The 15,844-nt window shown below is 32.4% G+C and overlaps 2 protein-coding genes across 2 annotated transcripts; one reads left to right on the top strand and one right to left on the bottom strand.

Moving 5' to 3' along the window:
- Positions 1 to 558: 558 nt before the first annotated feature.
- On the top strand, positions 559 to 4,395 carry LOC102601027 (clathrin light chain 1-like). The gene is made up of 3 exons (XM_006347006.2): positions 559 to 1,041; positions 3,425 to 3,578; positions 3,711 to 4,395. The coding sequence occupies exons 1-3, from the start codon at positions 641 to 643 to the stop codon at positions 4,146 to 4,148; spliced, it is 993 nt and encodes a 330-aa protein (XP_006347068.1). The 5' UTR covers positions 559 to 640; the 3' UTR covers positions 4,149 to 4,395.
- A 787-nt stretch (positions 4,396 to 5,182) lies between these two features.
- On the bottom strand, positions 5,183 to 9,214 carry LOC102600678 (putative serine/threonine-protein kinase). The gene is made up of 6 exons (XM_015308665.1): positions 9,068 to 9,214; positions 8,721 to 8,833; positions 8,147 to 8,357; positions 7,833 to 8,067; positions 6,025 to 6,175; positions 5,183 to 5,821 (listed from the first exon to the last, which is right to left on the bottom strand). Exons 1-6 carry the CDS (start codon positions 9,138 to 9,140, stop codon positions 5,504 to 5,506), a joined length of 1,101 nt encoding a protein of 366 aa, XP_015164151.1. The 5' UTR covers positions 9,141 to 9,214; the 3' UTR covers positions 5,183 to 5,503.
- Positions 9,215 to 15,844: the final 6,630 nt, after the last annotated feature.

The following is a 15,844-nucleotide window of genomic DNA, read 5'->3' as shown; positions in this document are numbered from 1 at the left end:
AATGTATGACAATTCACAAAATAAATTTGAAAAATATTCTTAATAGAGGTACTTTTCTCTTCTATTTAATCTCGTTCAAATTCAAAGTTAACTATCTTTTTTATGCGGGGTCTTTCCCTTTCAATTCAAGATATATGCAAAAAGATAGAACAAAATTCATATATTTATCAAAGAAATTTTCCTATATTTTAAGTAAAAATATAACCACAAATAAAACATTCTCAAGTCAACAAAATGTCCATCCAACTAATAATTTACCTTGCCATTCGCAAAAAAAATATATTTTTTTAATTCTTAATTAGACGTTTTGAATTTGAGTTTTATCAATATAGAATTATTTTTGTTTAAAAGCATTTTACTTTGAATATAGATTTTCGTACATATATTCAAATTTAGTCAGCTTCAATATGAGTATCGTGAATATCAAACACCGTGGGAGAAACAAAAAATTAATACATATATTCTATTTTTTGACCAAAAATGAAGAAAAAAAGAAAAACAGTAGAAACATAAAATTCACACACATCTATACATACAGAGATTCTCACATATATGTGTGCATATATATAGGTATAAGAGAGAAGGAAAATTCGAGAGATTTTGCAGACTGTAGAGAGAGAAAGAAGAGAGAAGAAGGGAAATGGCTGCATTTGATGCGTTCAGTATGGACGGTGAGGCACCGGCACCGGCGGCATCAACTCCGTTCGACGACGGAGACTATGATGGCTCTTACACCGCTTTCTCCAACGCCGATACGCCGCCGTTCCACGGCTCTGGAGGATTCGGTGGAGACTATGAGGAAGTGACGGTGGAACACGTATCTCATACCGTCGACAGTCCCGATCCCTACGGATACGGGTCAGATTCGTTTCCTAACCAAACCGATTCATTTGGAGCTTCTGGAGCTCCGATCTCGAATGGGAATGGTAAGCCCTACGATCTAGGTGAAGATACTGAGGGAATTTTCAGTTCCGATGGACCCGTTCTTCCCCCTCCGAATGAAATGCGTGAGGAAGGTTTTGCACTCCGCGAATGGCGAAGGTTTGTTCTAGTCCGTTCCTATTTTTGCGAATTTATTTTGATTTAGTATATTACCAAAAAGAAGATGTATTGAATTTAAGCTGTTCCTTAATATTTTAACTAAAATTGACAGATCTATTGCTTATTGTTAGTTACTGTAAATGGCAGATCATCGATAAGATCAGCTTTATTTCAAAGTTCCTAAGCTATAGTGAATTATTATTTTTTGCATACTTCAATTTAATTCTAGAACCTTTTTATTTTTATTGTTAAATTTGCAGATCTATTGTTGATACTAATAGATCTGTTAGTTTGTGTTTGCGCTCAATTTTAGGAGTTCCTGCGGTGTAAGACGCTGATCACTATGATCGCTTGGCAAAGAAAATTTGAATGTTGTAGGTCTTAACTTGTGGAGTACTTCATTTCTATTCATCTTCTACTGGAGATGATTTATATCTTGAGATCAATTTCCGTAAACGCTATCGGTGTCGATTTTCTATTGCATTAATTGGTTCAAAACTACCACTTTGTGCCATGGAACAAAAATAATAAGCTTTTAGTGGGGTTCCCCTCCCCAAATAAGTTAGTTTTTAGTGCTAAAATTAAGTAAAGCTTGTATCGAGACACTCATAATGCTTTTTGAGTACAACTAATTAGGTATTTTTAGGGCTAGTCTAATTCTTCTAGTATTGGTTCATGGATTGTCGTGCATAGGGAAAAATATTAAGAAGTTTCATAAGCTGGGAAAATGTATAAATTGTTTTCACACATCTTTGCTAATTGTTCTCACTTAGAAGTTAGAAGGATTGAACATTTTCATGTTTTTCTCTTTCCCCATTGTTGCCACTCCTAAAAGCTGTCCAAACTCCAGTGCTGAACTATTTAGTCACTGGACACCACGAGCAATGTTTTCTAGACTTTCTGAATTTTGAAAGATCAAATTATTTGTTTGAAGGAGTTGTATGTGTAAAGAGAAAATTAGAAGCAAATTTTACTGGTTCTTGGATGAGATGATATAGAGTTCAGGATTAGGGGTTGAATCTCATCGATAATTGATGATTTGTTTTGATTTTCTACTAGTACTATAAAATAGCGTATTCTTGAAAACTTACGAAAATATCATGCCATGTTTTGGTATAGGGATGGCAATGGGACAGGACGAGGGCAGGACAAAGGTCTAATGGGGCGGGGTGGGTCAAAGCTTAATTTTTTAAAATTTTAAGTGGGGCAGGGGAAGGTTGTGTTTCACTGTTTTGGGCCTTTTGGCCCATTCTTTCATAAGAGCTTTGTTGGTGGTTTTTTGAGAGTTTGAGACATAATTGTGCAAGGTTAACAAATAAATTGGATGTTGTAGTATTAAAAGTTTGAGTCTCGTGTATGAGATTTCAGATCTGAATTTCCTCATAGTGGGTTTGTGGTAGTAGTGGTGTGATTATGGGACTAGATTTAGTATCATTTAAATTTATTTTATGTGATGCCTAAACATAGTTGAATCATTTTCGTCAACAAATTAATTTTATGAATCATTTATGAAATTGACCACCTCTATTAGATGCTGCTCTTGCAATGTTATCAGATCATTAAGAAGCAATGGAAGTTTATCAAACATGGTGATAAGAACACTGGCTTAATTTAGCAGAAATTGTGTTCAATGCTAACTTTCACTGATGGGACATCACAAACAATAACACAATCCTCATCTTTTATGTTTTATTTATAAGAATATTCAATAGTATGCACTAATATAGATCCTTTGTCTTTTAAAATACAAACAGATTTTTTGTTGAAAATATTAGATAGGATACTTCCAAAAAAATGAAGTCTTAATAGTGAAATGGGACAGAGCGTGGTGGGGAGGATCAAAATCTTAACAGGTCAAGCTGTACCCCACCTGCCCCATTTACATCCCTAGTGGCTTAATCATTATTGAGAGTAATTGGTTTTGTACAACTCTTTTTTCCTTTGGTATTCACCATTTTTTTGGAATTGGGTTGAGGGCTTTAGCAAAATGGAATTAGGGTTAAGAGGTAGGGGCTGACGTGGGTTGATGCAAAGCATTCCAATGGCAGAAGAGTATTTCCTTAAGGGGGGTTCTATCTATCTAGACAATGAGTCGTTTTGCTTTTCTCAGATAAAATAAAAACGAAGAAAATCAGAAGAATCTCATTACATCAGCACATGACTCTCTTTTTGGCCAGATTTTTTCGGACTCCTGTAGTTGAATGATGAATACTGAGTATATATGTGTAGGGTGCCACATGAGTAACAATCTTTGAGGTTTATAGTTAGCATATGCTAGAACACATTAAGGATCGTTTGTGCAATATTCTTTAGGAATATTGGTAGTGTGCTCGTAATATGTGTGTTGTTAAAATTTTCATTTGTTTTTTGGTTTGGGATGCAGGCAAAATGCTATCCGTCTTGAGGAGAAGGAGAAGAGAGAAAAGGAAATCAGAATCCAAATTATTGAGGAAGGTGAAGAATATAAGAAAGCATTCTATGAGAAAAGAAATCTCAGTATTGAGACCAACAAGACAACTAACCGCGAGAAAGAGAAGGTGAAGCTCTAGGGAGTAATCAGCCTTTCTTACAAACTGGAGTTATATTTGATCCTCCCTACTCTTGCTTACAAGCTTTTATGGATCTCTAACTTTGACAAGTTCTTTCCTTTCCTCCCCTCCCCGTGACAGCTGTACTTGACTAGTCAAGAGAAGTTCCATAAAGAAGCTGACAAGCAATATTGGAAAGCCATAGCAGAGCTCATTCCCAAGGAGGTGCCCAGCATTGAGAAGAAGGGAAGGAAGAAGGATCAAGATAAGAAGCCATCCATCACAGTCGTCCAAGGGCCTAAACCTGGGAAACCTACCGATCTTTCAAGGATGCGCCACATACTGCTGAAGCTTAAGCACACCCCACCACCTCACATGATACCACCCCCTCCTGCTCCTGCCAAGGACGCCAAAGTTGGAAAGGATGGAAAAGACACCAAGGATGCCAAAGCTGGAAAGGATGGAAAAGACACCAAGAATGCTAAAGATACTGCTGCACCAAATGGAACTTCAGATGCACCTCCCAGTGATGCCAAAGTTACTACTCAGACATCCGAAGAACCTGCTGCTGCAGAATGATCGGCTTTTGGCCTAATTTCTTTAGTCTTTGATGTTGTAATGTGTTATCCTCTTACATAATACTCTTTTTTCTCTATGAATTTTGCATCATTTACTATATTTTGTGTCATTCTACTACCTACTATTCTATTGGTTCGTGACAGACAATAGCTGCATTTTGTTGCATTGGATGTCTGAGTTTGTTTATTGTACTATTTAGGTCCTTTCTTTACTGGAGGTGAATTCATTATTTTCTTGTTTACAGAAACCTTATATTTCTTGAAAGTTGATTTGGTGGTGAAACACTTCGATCCTTTTGTAGCATAGTGTGTTGTAGACCTCTATCGTGGAGTTGCCTGCCACCTGTTATGCACTTTGGTCTTATTGGACAGTGCAATATTTTCTTTCTTTGATTCGTGTTTTATTTTTTGGGTGGGTGGGGCAGACTCGATAGTGTTCATATTGAAAAGATAGGAGCAACTATGAAAACAGAAAAATAAGTGAGTGTTTGGTATGGTGGAAAATATTTTAAAAAAACATCTCGTAATTTTTTTTTATATATTTGGTTGGTCAAAATATTTTAGAAATTTGGTTAGGAACATGTTATTTTGCTGCAGTAGGAAATACTAAGTTCTTCAAGTGCAATTTTACCGTCTCCGACCCCTCCCTGCACACGAACCCACCCTAACCCCTTATCTCATTCCTTAATATTTGTCTAGATTATTGAATTTTCAATTATATTTTTGCTTATTTGTGAAATATCAAAAAGTACGTAAAAAAAAAAACTAGAACAAAGTATATGAAAAAAATCACAAAATATTATTTGTAAAGAACATTTTGCTTCGTACCAAACATCTGAAATTATATAATGTAAGTTATCGGTTCAATAAGTACAAACATAAACACCTATAGTACCTGTCAGAAAGAAAATAATAAGGTAAAAGAAAGGACCCAAAAAAATGTGGTCATACAAAAATATCACACATGAATTGCTGGAATTTTGTCAAGGAACTTTGACAATGTTTTCCTATATCACTAATTCTGCAATGTCAATCTTCTGTTAACTTAGATGGCGTTTGTTTGAAATTTTCCAAATTTTTTTGAGTTTGCAAACTCAATTTTGCTTCATGTGAATAAGTCTCTGAACTACATTTGCAAAAAGGTTCAACTTTTCTATGAAGATTTCAGACTCAGTTTTCCAAATATTTCAATAAATTTGGAAATCTTCAACAAAAAAAGCTATCCTTTTTTTTTTTGTTAAAAATCCACAGTATACAAGTTTGCAAACTCAATCCTAGAAAATCTCAAGCAAACGTATCTTAAGCTGCAAACAATGTCGCAGGAAGAATGATTCAAGTGCCGTTCACCAAGGATGATTATCTAGGGGTCACCTGGGTGATTGTGATGTGTACAGAACTTTGTTGACTAGTATTGCATTCAGACATCTTCAATTTTGATCGCGAGCTGTCTTCAGAATCTTCGAAGAAACCAGGTGGTGTAAGTTCTTTCTCATTTAGCTGGATATCTCTTGAAAGCATCTCAATAACCTGGCCCATCATTGGTCTTCTGTTTGCATTTGCTTGTGTGCAAAAGAGAGCTGTCTTTATGTACCTGATGACTTCTTTTTCCGGGAAATCATCTAGTTCTTCATCCACCAACTCCAATAGTTTTTCCTCTTGATAGAGCCGCCAGGACTGGTGCAATAAATTGTACTTATGTCATTTTGATCACTTGATATGGGGGAAAAAGGGTAAGGGAGAAATTGCATTGTTCAGAGATTCAATAACATGGACCAGAATTTATGATTATTCGTTTGCAACACACATTCTTGATGCTACACCAGGAAACAAATGTAATACTAAAAAGAAATTAAGGAACTTAGAAAAATTTCACCCACCCATTCAAGAAGTGACCTCTTATCACTTTGCCAAATTCTGCTGCTGCTGCTCTTGCCACTAACTGCTTCCAGTATTAGGACCCCAAAACTGTAAACATCAGCCTTCATTGTTAATTGTCCGCCTAATACATATTCAGGTGCCAGATAGCCACTGCTTGGAAGAGAGAAAAAGTTTAGAAGTCAGATACTTGCCTACAGCAAATCTATTGGAGGGTGCTTGGTATTACAGATTCAAGAATTTCAATAATTTAAAGCTGGTCCTTTTGAATCTGCTATTGATCCTACTTGACAAATATGCATATACAAGAGTAGGGAAAAAAGCAAGTTATCAGTCAGTGGTACTGGTGAGTTCTAACATAGTCTTTTGATAGTTGAGCACTGTTAAAAGTTAAGACATAAAACACCGTGAACTTCAAAGAAGAAAAGAAATATAAGATGCATTCATTGTGCTTATATGCAAGCATGGCTAATCATTTTATGCTCAATTTTGTGGCATCAACGCGTGAAGATAGTTGCAAATAGAACCAACATCCTGGATCCAATGATCATGACTATATTTAGACAAATTTTACTGTACACAGGTGCAGAGCACATAGCAGTACTAAAAACAGGGGGAAAAAATACTATTATTTTCTATCCAAACGAATTGTTTTATTATTTTTCTAACCAACGATGCTAAACGTAAACATAATTCTGTTGATGAAACAACTAGTATTGAAAACCACTCAGAAATACTTCTACAAGTTCTATAGACTATATATAACCAAAGTTATTACATTCTTTGCTTTCTTATAATATGTTTATCAATACAGATCATCAAGAAATTGATATTTTCAGATGCATGCATTCATATACCTGTTTACAAATGATTCCAAAGATGCGGAAAAGAAATAATTAGTCTACTATATTCTCTATTGTAGTTTTTTTTTTGTTGAGTCATCCTTTTTTGCATCTTTCAATAGTTCTTTTTGAGTTAACACACCTCCTATTAAGCTTATTTTCAAACTTTTTCTGTACTAGGGAAACTGGCTTTGTTCGACTTATGAAAGAAAGTTCAAGATTTGTGTGTTTATCATTGGTAGGACTGTGAATTTCTTACTTTTCAATGTTTTAACCCCAATCTTCAGGTGTGTAATTGGATATACAGACGCTTTGCTTTGTAAGTTCACGAGACGACAACATAATCTTCGACTGTCTAAGTATAAGTAGTTACATTTCAACAATTTTTATGTTCAGATGAATTATTTTTAGGATAGCAGCATTAACCACAAAAAATATAGGGATTGACTTCTCACTTAATCATATATAAACGTGTACGATGATTACTAACTATAAATACCCAGCACCAAGTAGTTAAATATTTATTCACATGTTTTATTTACCAATTCTCTTGTTTTACTTCATGAAATACAAACTAATCATCTGCAGTGAAGAAACAAACTAACTATACCTCAATCCTGAACCAATTTCTAATGACTCCTCCATGTTCATACAGCTCCAATTCAGTCTCATTCACTCAGAAGACTCATCATTAGGCATATTAGGGGCAAATATTATTTCCGGGCCTAAACAACTTAGTTCTTTTTTCTGATTTTTTTTTATTATATGAATTTGTCACCTGTCAAAGCTTCATTTTTACTTTTTTACTTCATTGCATTCATTTCCAGCCATTGTTTCCCACTCCTTTTTTTTTAATCTTTAACTATTTGATTACACCCTAAAACCCAATGCAGCCAAAAGAAAAAGGTCCCTTTTTCAGCCATGCAAAAGATAGAGAGATTCAACTACAGTTTCAGAGGAAGACGTACGTTGTTCCTGCTATCTTTGTGCTGATATGAGTGATGTTATCTGGGAAAAGTTTGGCAAGCCCAAAATCTCCAATTTTTGGTGTATAATCCTTGTCAAGCAGAATATTACTAGCTTTTATGTCCCTGTGCACTATATGTGGCACTAGTTCTTCATGTAGATATGCAAGACCTCGAGCGGTACCCAAGCAAATAGTAGTCCTTTTTTCCCATTCTAACTTAATACTAGTCCTTGAACCTGCAAAGAATGATACCATTATCAGCCATTCCATAATTCTTAAGTTAATCCTTTATTTTACCAGAAGTTCGGCCATTACCAAACAGTGCTTGATCAAGGCTTCTATTTTCTAAATATTCATAGACCAAAATCCGGTTATTTCCATCAGCACAGCATCCAATTATCTCAACTAGATTTGGATGTTTGACATTTGATATTGTCTCAATTTCTGTCAAAAACTCCCGCAAACCCTGCCTTGATTCTGCTGCAAGTGTCTTCACAGCAACTTCTTTTCCTTGTGTTAGAGTTCCCTACAAATTGCTCTGGAGTTAAAAACCAGCACCAACAACCATATCTGATATCTATATCAATGTAACTAAAGTACAATTTTTCAGTTACTAAAGTCTTAACCAATGCCAATTGCCGCATTACGCAACTCTTTTAAAGAGGGGAGATAATAATGAAAGTCTAATAACAAAATAAGAAGTTAGTAATGCAGATTTCCTGAGAATTTCAAAAATCTGCCTACTACTGTAACTTAAACTAAACCTCAACATCCACGAATGTAACACTTTAAACAGCACTATGCAAAAGACACAAAAATAAGTTGTCAATGCATAAAACTGCTGCATGAAAGAGCATGAGACGTATTCGTTGAGTAGAGCTGTACGTACCTTGTATACTGTGCCAAAACCGCCTCGCCCTATTTTATTAATTTGATGGAAGTTATTGGTTGCTAATCTTAATTCATTAAATGAAAAGTTCTTTGTGCTTGCAATGGAGTCACCTGCCAGGAATAAAAGATAGTTATGGTATATGAAAATGCAGAATGGAGGTCAATTATCTTAATTGTTGTGCATAAATTGAATTTACTCAAGACAGCAAAACAGTTCTTTTGTATTGGCGTTACTTATGCCTAAGTTGAAGATGGTCTACAACCAAATGTGCAATGCATCTCCAATGGCATAAAGTTGCAAATAAGTACTCTAAAAAACAGAAAACCCCCCCAGTTCCCACTAACCTCCTGTATCTCTCGTATCATGGTGAACGAGATCATTACCCTTTTTCCGGGCGCCAAAGCAGCAACAACTCATGTCAATTTGCGGGTCTAAAGCAATTGATAGTGCCTCTTGATGAGTAAATTAAATGTTAGCCTTCACCACCAATACCCTGTTAAAACAAAGCAAAAAAAACTTCCTCCTTCAGCTTGTTAAACTAATTATTAAGGCACAACAATATTTATTCACATTCCTTTCCTTAATAATAGCTGAAGCAGCAATAAATAGCATAATTTGTATCTACTATCTGTACTATAAACAATTGTAAAATAAAAATAAAAATGATCAAAATAAGTATGATTTTCAATATTGATTCAATAAAATTGGAGTTTGAAAACACTATTATTAGGCTGCAGTTGAATGAAGGTTTGCCTACATATATTCTATTTAAAAAAAAACGTTAACACAAAGTCAAAAGGCAACGAATTTGATTGATTGATGTGTTAAACAGAGTATTGTCAAAAGCACATTTAATCCCAAAAAAACATATTGAACCGTCGCCAACACCACTAAACAATTACTAATATTTTCACTTTATTATTTTTTCATTTGCGCCTTTTTTCATTAAAGTCCCATTGACTTTAGACCTTTTCTGCATTCTTCTTTTTTTGATACTACTGAACTATCTCCATTACTACAAAATTAAAATAGAGAAGAAGAAAAAGCTAGAAATTCCACAGGATTCATTAAAGTGTTATATCATATTGCTGCTAAGCTCCATTCAAATAATTAATCTAATTCTATAAAATATAAGAACCTGCCTTGGAGGGGAACAACAGCTGGAAACGCCTGCAAATACCCCGTAGGCTGTGGAGCAAAAGGAGGTACTGACGTCTAATTAGCTAGTTGGTGAGGCAATAGCTTGATGATCAGCCACACTGAGACTGAGACACGGGCACACGTCCCAGACGTACCTTGAAATTGGAAAAGCAGAGACCAGAGAGAAAGAAGAAGAAGAATCGAGATTTCAGTGTGGAAAGAAAATGGAGAATTAAGAGAATAAGAATAAGAGGAATCGGTTTTATTGGTAAGCTGGTGGAGAAGAAGAAGGAAAAGTAGAAGAGAGTCGTCATAGTTGGCTATTTCACTGTACGTATAAACATTTGTTTATTAACGTGTTCTCATCTTAAAAGGAAATATTCGCACTCATTTAGTGTGAACCTCGAAAGCGACTCTATTCCCTTTCTCTTTACCTATTTCGTCAACCACACATATTGCTTCTCTCATCTTTTTGAATTCACATTGTCTTAAAACACTAATTCACACACAAATTACTTCATTACATGTATCGCATGATACTAAATACGTGAACGGGATATGAGAGTAGCGAGTGAGATTTGTCTATATATCTCACATACATGCGAAATCACTTAGATACAATGTATCTAGAACAAATTACATTTAATTTTGATATCATCTATTTGAATGTATCTAGACGTATCAAAATTTGATAAGATTCGTAATATTATATTTACATTTGTATAAGTAATTAACTTCTAAACTAGTGAGATTTCTGTATGTGAAAAAAATCCAAAGAATCTGTCTTTGATTGTGCGAAAAGGTTTAAATACAGTAGTATTTATTTTGTTAAAAAAGTAATTAGTATTAATTTTTAGTTACATTTTTGGTTCATTTATGCCCAACTGATGGTTAATAATGAATTTATTTTTAAAAAAATATTTCAAATTCACTTGTTATTATGGTGACAAATTATGTTTCAAACATGTTGGGGTAAGTTATATAAAATTTTAAAATTTTATTCAATTCATTTCACTAAAATTAATAAATACTAACAAACATTTAAACAAAAGTAAACGAATTAACATGACTATTTCAACTATGTATAACTATTGTCTGCGTAGGTTTTTTTAAAATTATTTTTCACTAATTCTACCTCATAATTCAAAGAAATTATAGTTCTTCAATTACGAGAGAATTATTTTTTCTTATAATTTTAGGATTATTTCGATTCTCTTCAACCCATTCAAAGTTGGAAAAAATAAAAAGACTTTTCTCTTTTACTTTTTTTTTCTTTTCTTTTACTAATTTCTATACAACAAAACACTCCTACATAGACAACCCAAAAAAAGGGCACGAAATTACACCAATTTTACTAAATATCAGTATTAGAAGTAAAAATTAATTTATAATTGAACATTCTGTATTGGGTAGTTAAAATTAGTCAAGCTATACTTAGATTAACCTAACCAAACTTTGATCAGTTAGGTAAGTGGATACTATTAAGAGTAGGTACTCAGTAACAATAAACTATACTCAAATTAAAGTTTGACTTAAAATGGCTCATAGCAAAATGACAGCAGAGCTATTAAAATATATTCAAATCCATCATTTATTTTATTAATTAAAATAATAATGGTTAGTTAAAGTATCAAGTTAGGATTTCATCAATTTTAATTTAATCATTATAGACAATGATGTATTTATGTAATAATTGAAAACAGAGAAGCAAACGAACTAGTAGCTAAATTTCCATATAAATTGTTGAGCAATCTAGAATGTCAAAGTAAGACTTCCACAACCAAATGAGAATAGTCAAAACATTAGCCTATTTTTAAAAATAAAAATCATATAATTGACCAACATCAGCTTATAATTGTTATCCGTAAAGGTGATTGAGTTGGTGCAACATGTGATATTTCGTAAAAGCGGTTAGAGGTTGATTTTCGTGTGAAAGCATTGTAGTTGAGTCGTCATACTGAATTCATCTAGTGCAATTTATATCTCCTATGTGATTTGTGACATGAGAGTAGATTTACTCAATGCACATCTGAAAAATTTCGAATCAATATAATTATAAAGAGTTACGTGTAATAACCTTTTAAGCCATCATAAATATGTTTTATAGCGACAAAGTATATAAATTATCACATTTTCACAATTGTACTAAATTATCTTTAATTGTTTTCAAATGAATGAGAGAACTATATAATATATTTTCTGCGCATAAATAATTTTCTAGAAAAACAACTAATTGCAATAATCATGGCTGTGGTGCATAAATGAAAAATAAATAAATAAACAATGACTGACCAAAACCTACGACTCAATCAAACCATTTCTAAATGACGACTGACTATTCACTCCATTTTATTTTATACCTTTACATCTATATTAAAAAATAATAATATTATTTATAAAAAAAAGAGTTTTGCAATTTTTCTTTCATATTATTAGATGTATTAAATAATTATAAAAATAATATTAGTCAAATTTAAAATTATATAATATCATTAATAAAATTAGTTTAATAAATACATTTCTATTTTTTTTTTAAGTGTATCAAATAACAAGTGTCAAATAATATAAAATGGATGGAGTATTTATTCAAATTTACTTTTGATGGAAACAAAGTTGATTCAAGTCCCGTGTGTGACTTTGGTTTAACAAAATTTAAGGTTTTCTTTTGTGGTCCTAATCAACTTTGATCATAATTTTTTTTTATAAAAAAAATACTTATTTTGCCGCTGTGGAAAACTCAGTCCAGATTCAAACTTCTTCATTTTTGTTTTTGTCAAAAGAAATCCTCAATCGATTTCGAACGCGTATATGTAATCTAAACCTCGTATCAATATTATTATAGCCCTAATCACACAAAAAAATATAAATCACATTAAATAAATATCGTGTAACGAGCTCGATCAAGAAAACATATAAAAAAATTGAATCTTAATTACCTGCTCAACCAATTCGATTATCCTTACTGTTCAATCTCCTTCATATGTATGGATGAATGCATATATAATATTTGCTATATATACTGTGTTAAAGCATTTTTATACTAGTATATATAAAACTTACACGCAAGTCTTTCCAATCTACGTTTTATATATTTGTCAATCAAGGATGAAGTTATGATTAACTTGATTAAACCTGATATTTACCAAACAAAAGTTAATTAGAAGTTGGATTAATTAATTAAATTTTTTTTTTTTTTCTCAAATGGATCCCATGTGTTTTGTTTTGACCTTTATCTTCTTAATTTTTTAATAATAGGGTTTAGGGTTTGAAAGCGTCATTGGCAAATGACAACGATGATTTGGGTTCAAGTTCAATCATTTTGGACTTTTAAATTTAATTAACAAGTCTCATATTTAAACAGTTGATAGATGGACATAAAACTATTATCTCATTTTTGTGTAGCTAAGAAAAATATTTGTGCCAGTTGAGAATAGTAATTTTATTTTTATTTTAAAAAAAAGACTCTCATATTTGACTTTTACCAAATTCTGTCTTTATCAATTCCCACAGCAACTTTCAAAATTAAATATAATTTGGACTTCATCAAGATAATATTAATTTGTAGTAGTATAATTTGACAATCTGTACGTGTTTATTATATCAGACAAGCCATATGATTGCCCTGTTATTTTTTACTTAATTAGACACATAATTTTCCATGCTTAATAAATTCAAAGGTTGATTGAAAAGCTTAAGAGAAAGAAGAAGAAAAAAAGTAAAAATTGTATGATTTTTAATTTTTTCATCATTGATTGATAAAAAATATAATTGATAGTAAAACAAGTTTGTTAAAATTAAGAAAATAAATATAGTAACCTTAAATTCAAAAAATTTAACAAATTTTTTTTTCCGACAAATTTAAAAAATGAGTAATTTATTAAAAAAAATTGTTGAAATTTTTGAATTTAAGGTTACTATATTTATTTGTGATTTTTTGGCGTTAATTTTATAGTTTTTTCATATTTTTTATTAATCAATTACTCATTTTCGGGATTTACCGAAAAAAATAAAAAAATTTAAAATTGTTGAAATTGTTGAATTTAAGGTTACAATATTTATTTGTGAATTTTTGGCATTAATTTTATATTTTCCTATTTTTATTAATCAATTACTAATTTTCGGGATTACCGAAAAAAACAAAAATTTAAACAAAATTGTTGAAAACGGGTCGGGTAGTTTATTTAAAAGGGGGGGGGGGTTGATTTATGGGTTGGATTAGGTGTTTATGGGTTCGAATTTTTTAGGGGTATAATTGATCCCTTTCCATTTTCATATAAATGTCATGTGGTAAAGTCAAAATGACATGGTCATTCCATGTGGCATTTAAAGAAATGAAAAATGAGTTGGATATGTCCAGCAGGCCAACTAACGCCCATAAGGGCATATTTAGACCAAAAGTTGGACGGCGAGGGCATGAGTGAGCCAAATTTTAAACGGAGGATATATCTAGATCTTTTCGAATAGTTTAGGGGCATATTTGACCATTTATCCTTATTAAAATTAAGAAAATATTTTTTTAAAGGAGTATGTGGCATTTAAAGTCCATTATCTTCTCTCATATCTGACATTTCAAGAGCTACGCAATGCATAATTTATGCATTCACACCTGATTTGCCTAACAGATCGTAATAATTCAATAGCTTTAGTGTTCGGCGCAAACTTGCATTTGTGTTTTAAAAAATAACTTAATATATGCATAAATAAATTATCAAGAACACAATAATTTTCTTTTCCCAAAAATCTCAAAATCCTAGCTTCGTCTCTAGAGTGCATTCTAAGGGTATGCCATGTAATTACTTGTTAACAATCTACTATGACACAAACATTATTAATGATTAATTTCATGACTTAAACTCGTAATTCATATAAATTACACAAAAATAACTTTGCCATTACTCTAGAACACCCCGTGTAATCATGAAATTATCACAATAAAAAATCTTTATAGCTTTATCTTGGTGAAAAAGAATGACAAATAAAAGGTATAATAATTTTGACTTCCATACTATTTGGATATTCGACAATCCCAAAGCTGTTAATTCAAAGATTATCTCAATCTGGTTCACAAAATTAGTGGGTCAAATATACAATTGGGCTTCCCAGTTGGATTTTCCCATGGACCTAAGCAAAATCAAGTTGGGCTTGATATGTAAGAAGACAAACAATTGAATTAACAAAATAGCACAGCTTTTGCCTTGTCAACACAGTATACGACTATACGTATATATATTGTTTACATATTTTTTTAAGGAAAAGAAAAAAAAATGTTTAATAAGAAAATAACATTTTTGAACCAAAAGTAACCATATGATAATTTTTTTGACTAAAGTATATGAATATATTTCACCTAAATTAATTAACGAACAATATTTTGTTGGGAAAGGCAAGGCACTAACAAGAATGCCCGACAGGATAACAACGGAATAATACCCAAGTCTAACTTTCCCTTTCAATTTGACCCAAGAGAAGACAAACCAAATCAAGCAATATGAAGAATGGACAACAAATATATCAACCAAACAAAAACAACAAGATAAGAATAAGCCAATCACACAAGACACAACGATTTACGTGGAAAACCTCTTCGGTGTGAAGAGTAAAAACCACAAGAATAAAAGCTCCACTATAATCAACAAGAGTTACAAAAATGTTCTCCAAAATGGCCACCAACAAAGTGCCAAACAATGAGCAACACAACTACAAGATAGCACCAAAAACTAGAGAAATAAAAGAAGCAAAAACACCAGATCCGCAGCTACTGTTCACAAGTAAAAATCTGGAGCTACAGGACTCCAAATCACCCTCTCTCAGTTCTTAATCAAAGATAAAGTTGAAAAGAACAAGCTGTCCAAAAATCAGCTCAATTGGACAAGAAACGAAGCAGGAATCGCCATTTGAAATTGGCTGCTAGAGCTTGTGCGAAAATCTGCACTTTCTCACTTTTCTCTCTATATGGCTACTCTCAATCTCTTGTGATATAT

This window comes from Solanum tuberosum, unplaced genomic scaffold, assembly GCF_000226075.1.
Source record: "Solanum tuberosum cultivar DM 1-3 516 R44 unplaced genomic scaffold, SolTub_3.0 scf00083, whole genome shotgun sequence".
Taxonomy (NCBI): domain Eukaryota; kingdom Viridiplantae; phylum Streptophyta; class Magnoliopsida; order Solanales; family Solanaceae; genus Solanum; species Solanum tuberosum.
Note: the sequence above shows the minus strand (reverse complement) of the source record. Positions and strands in the feature narration are given on the sequence as shown.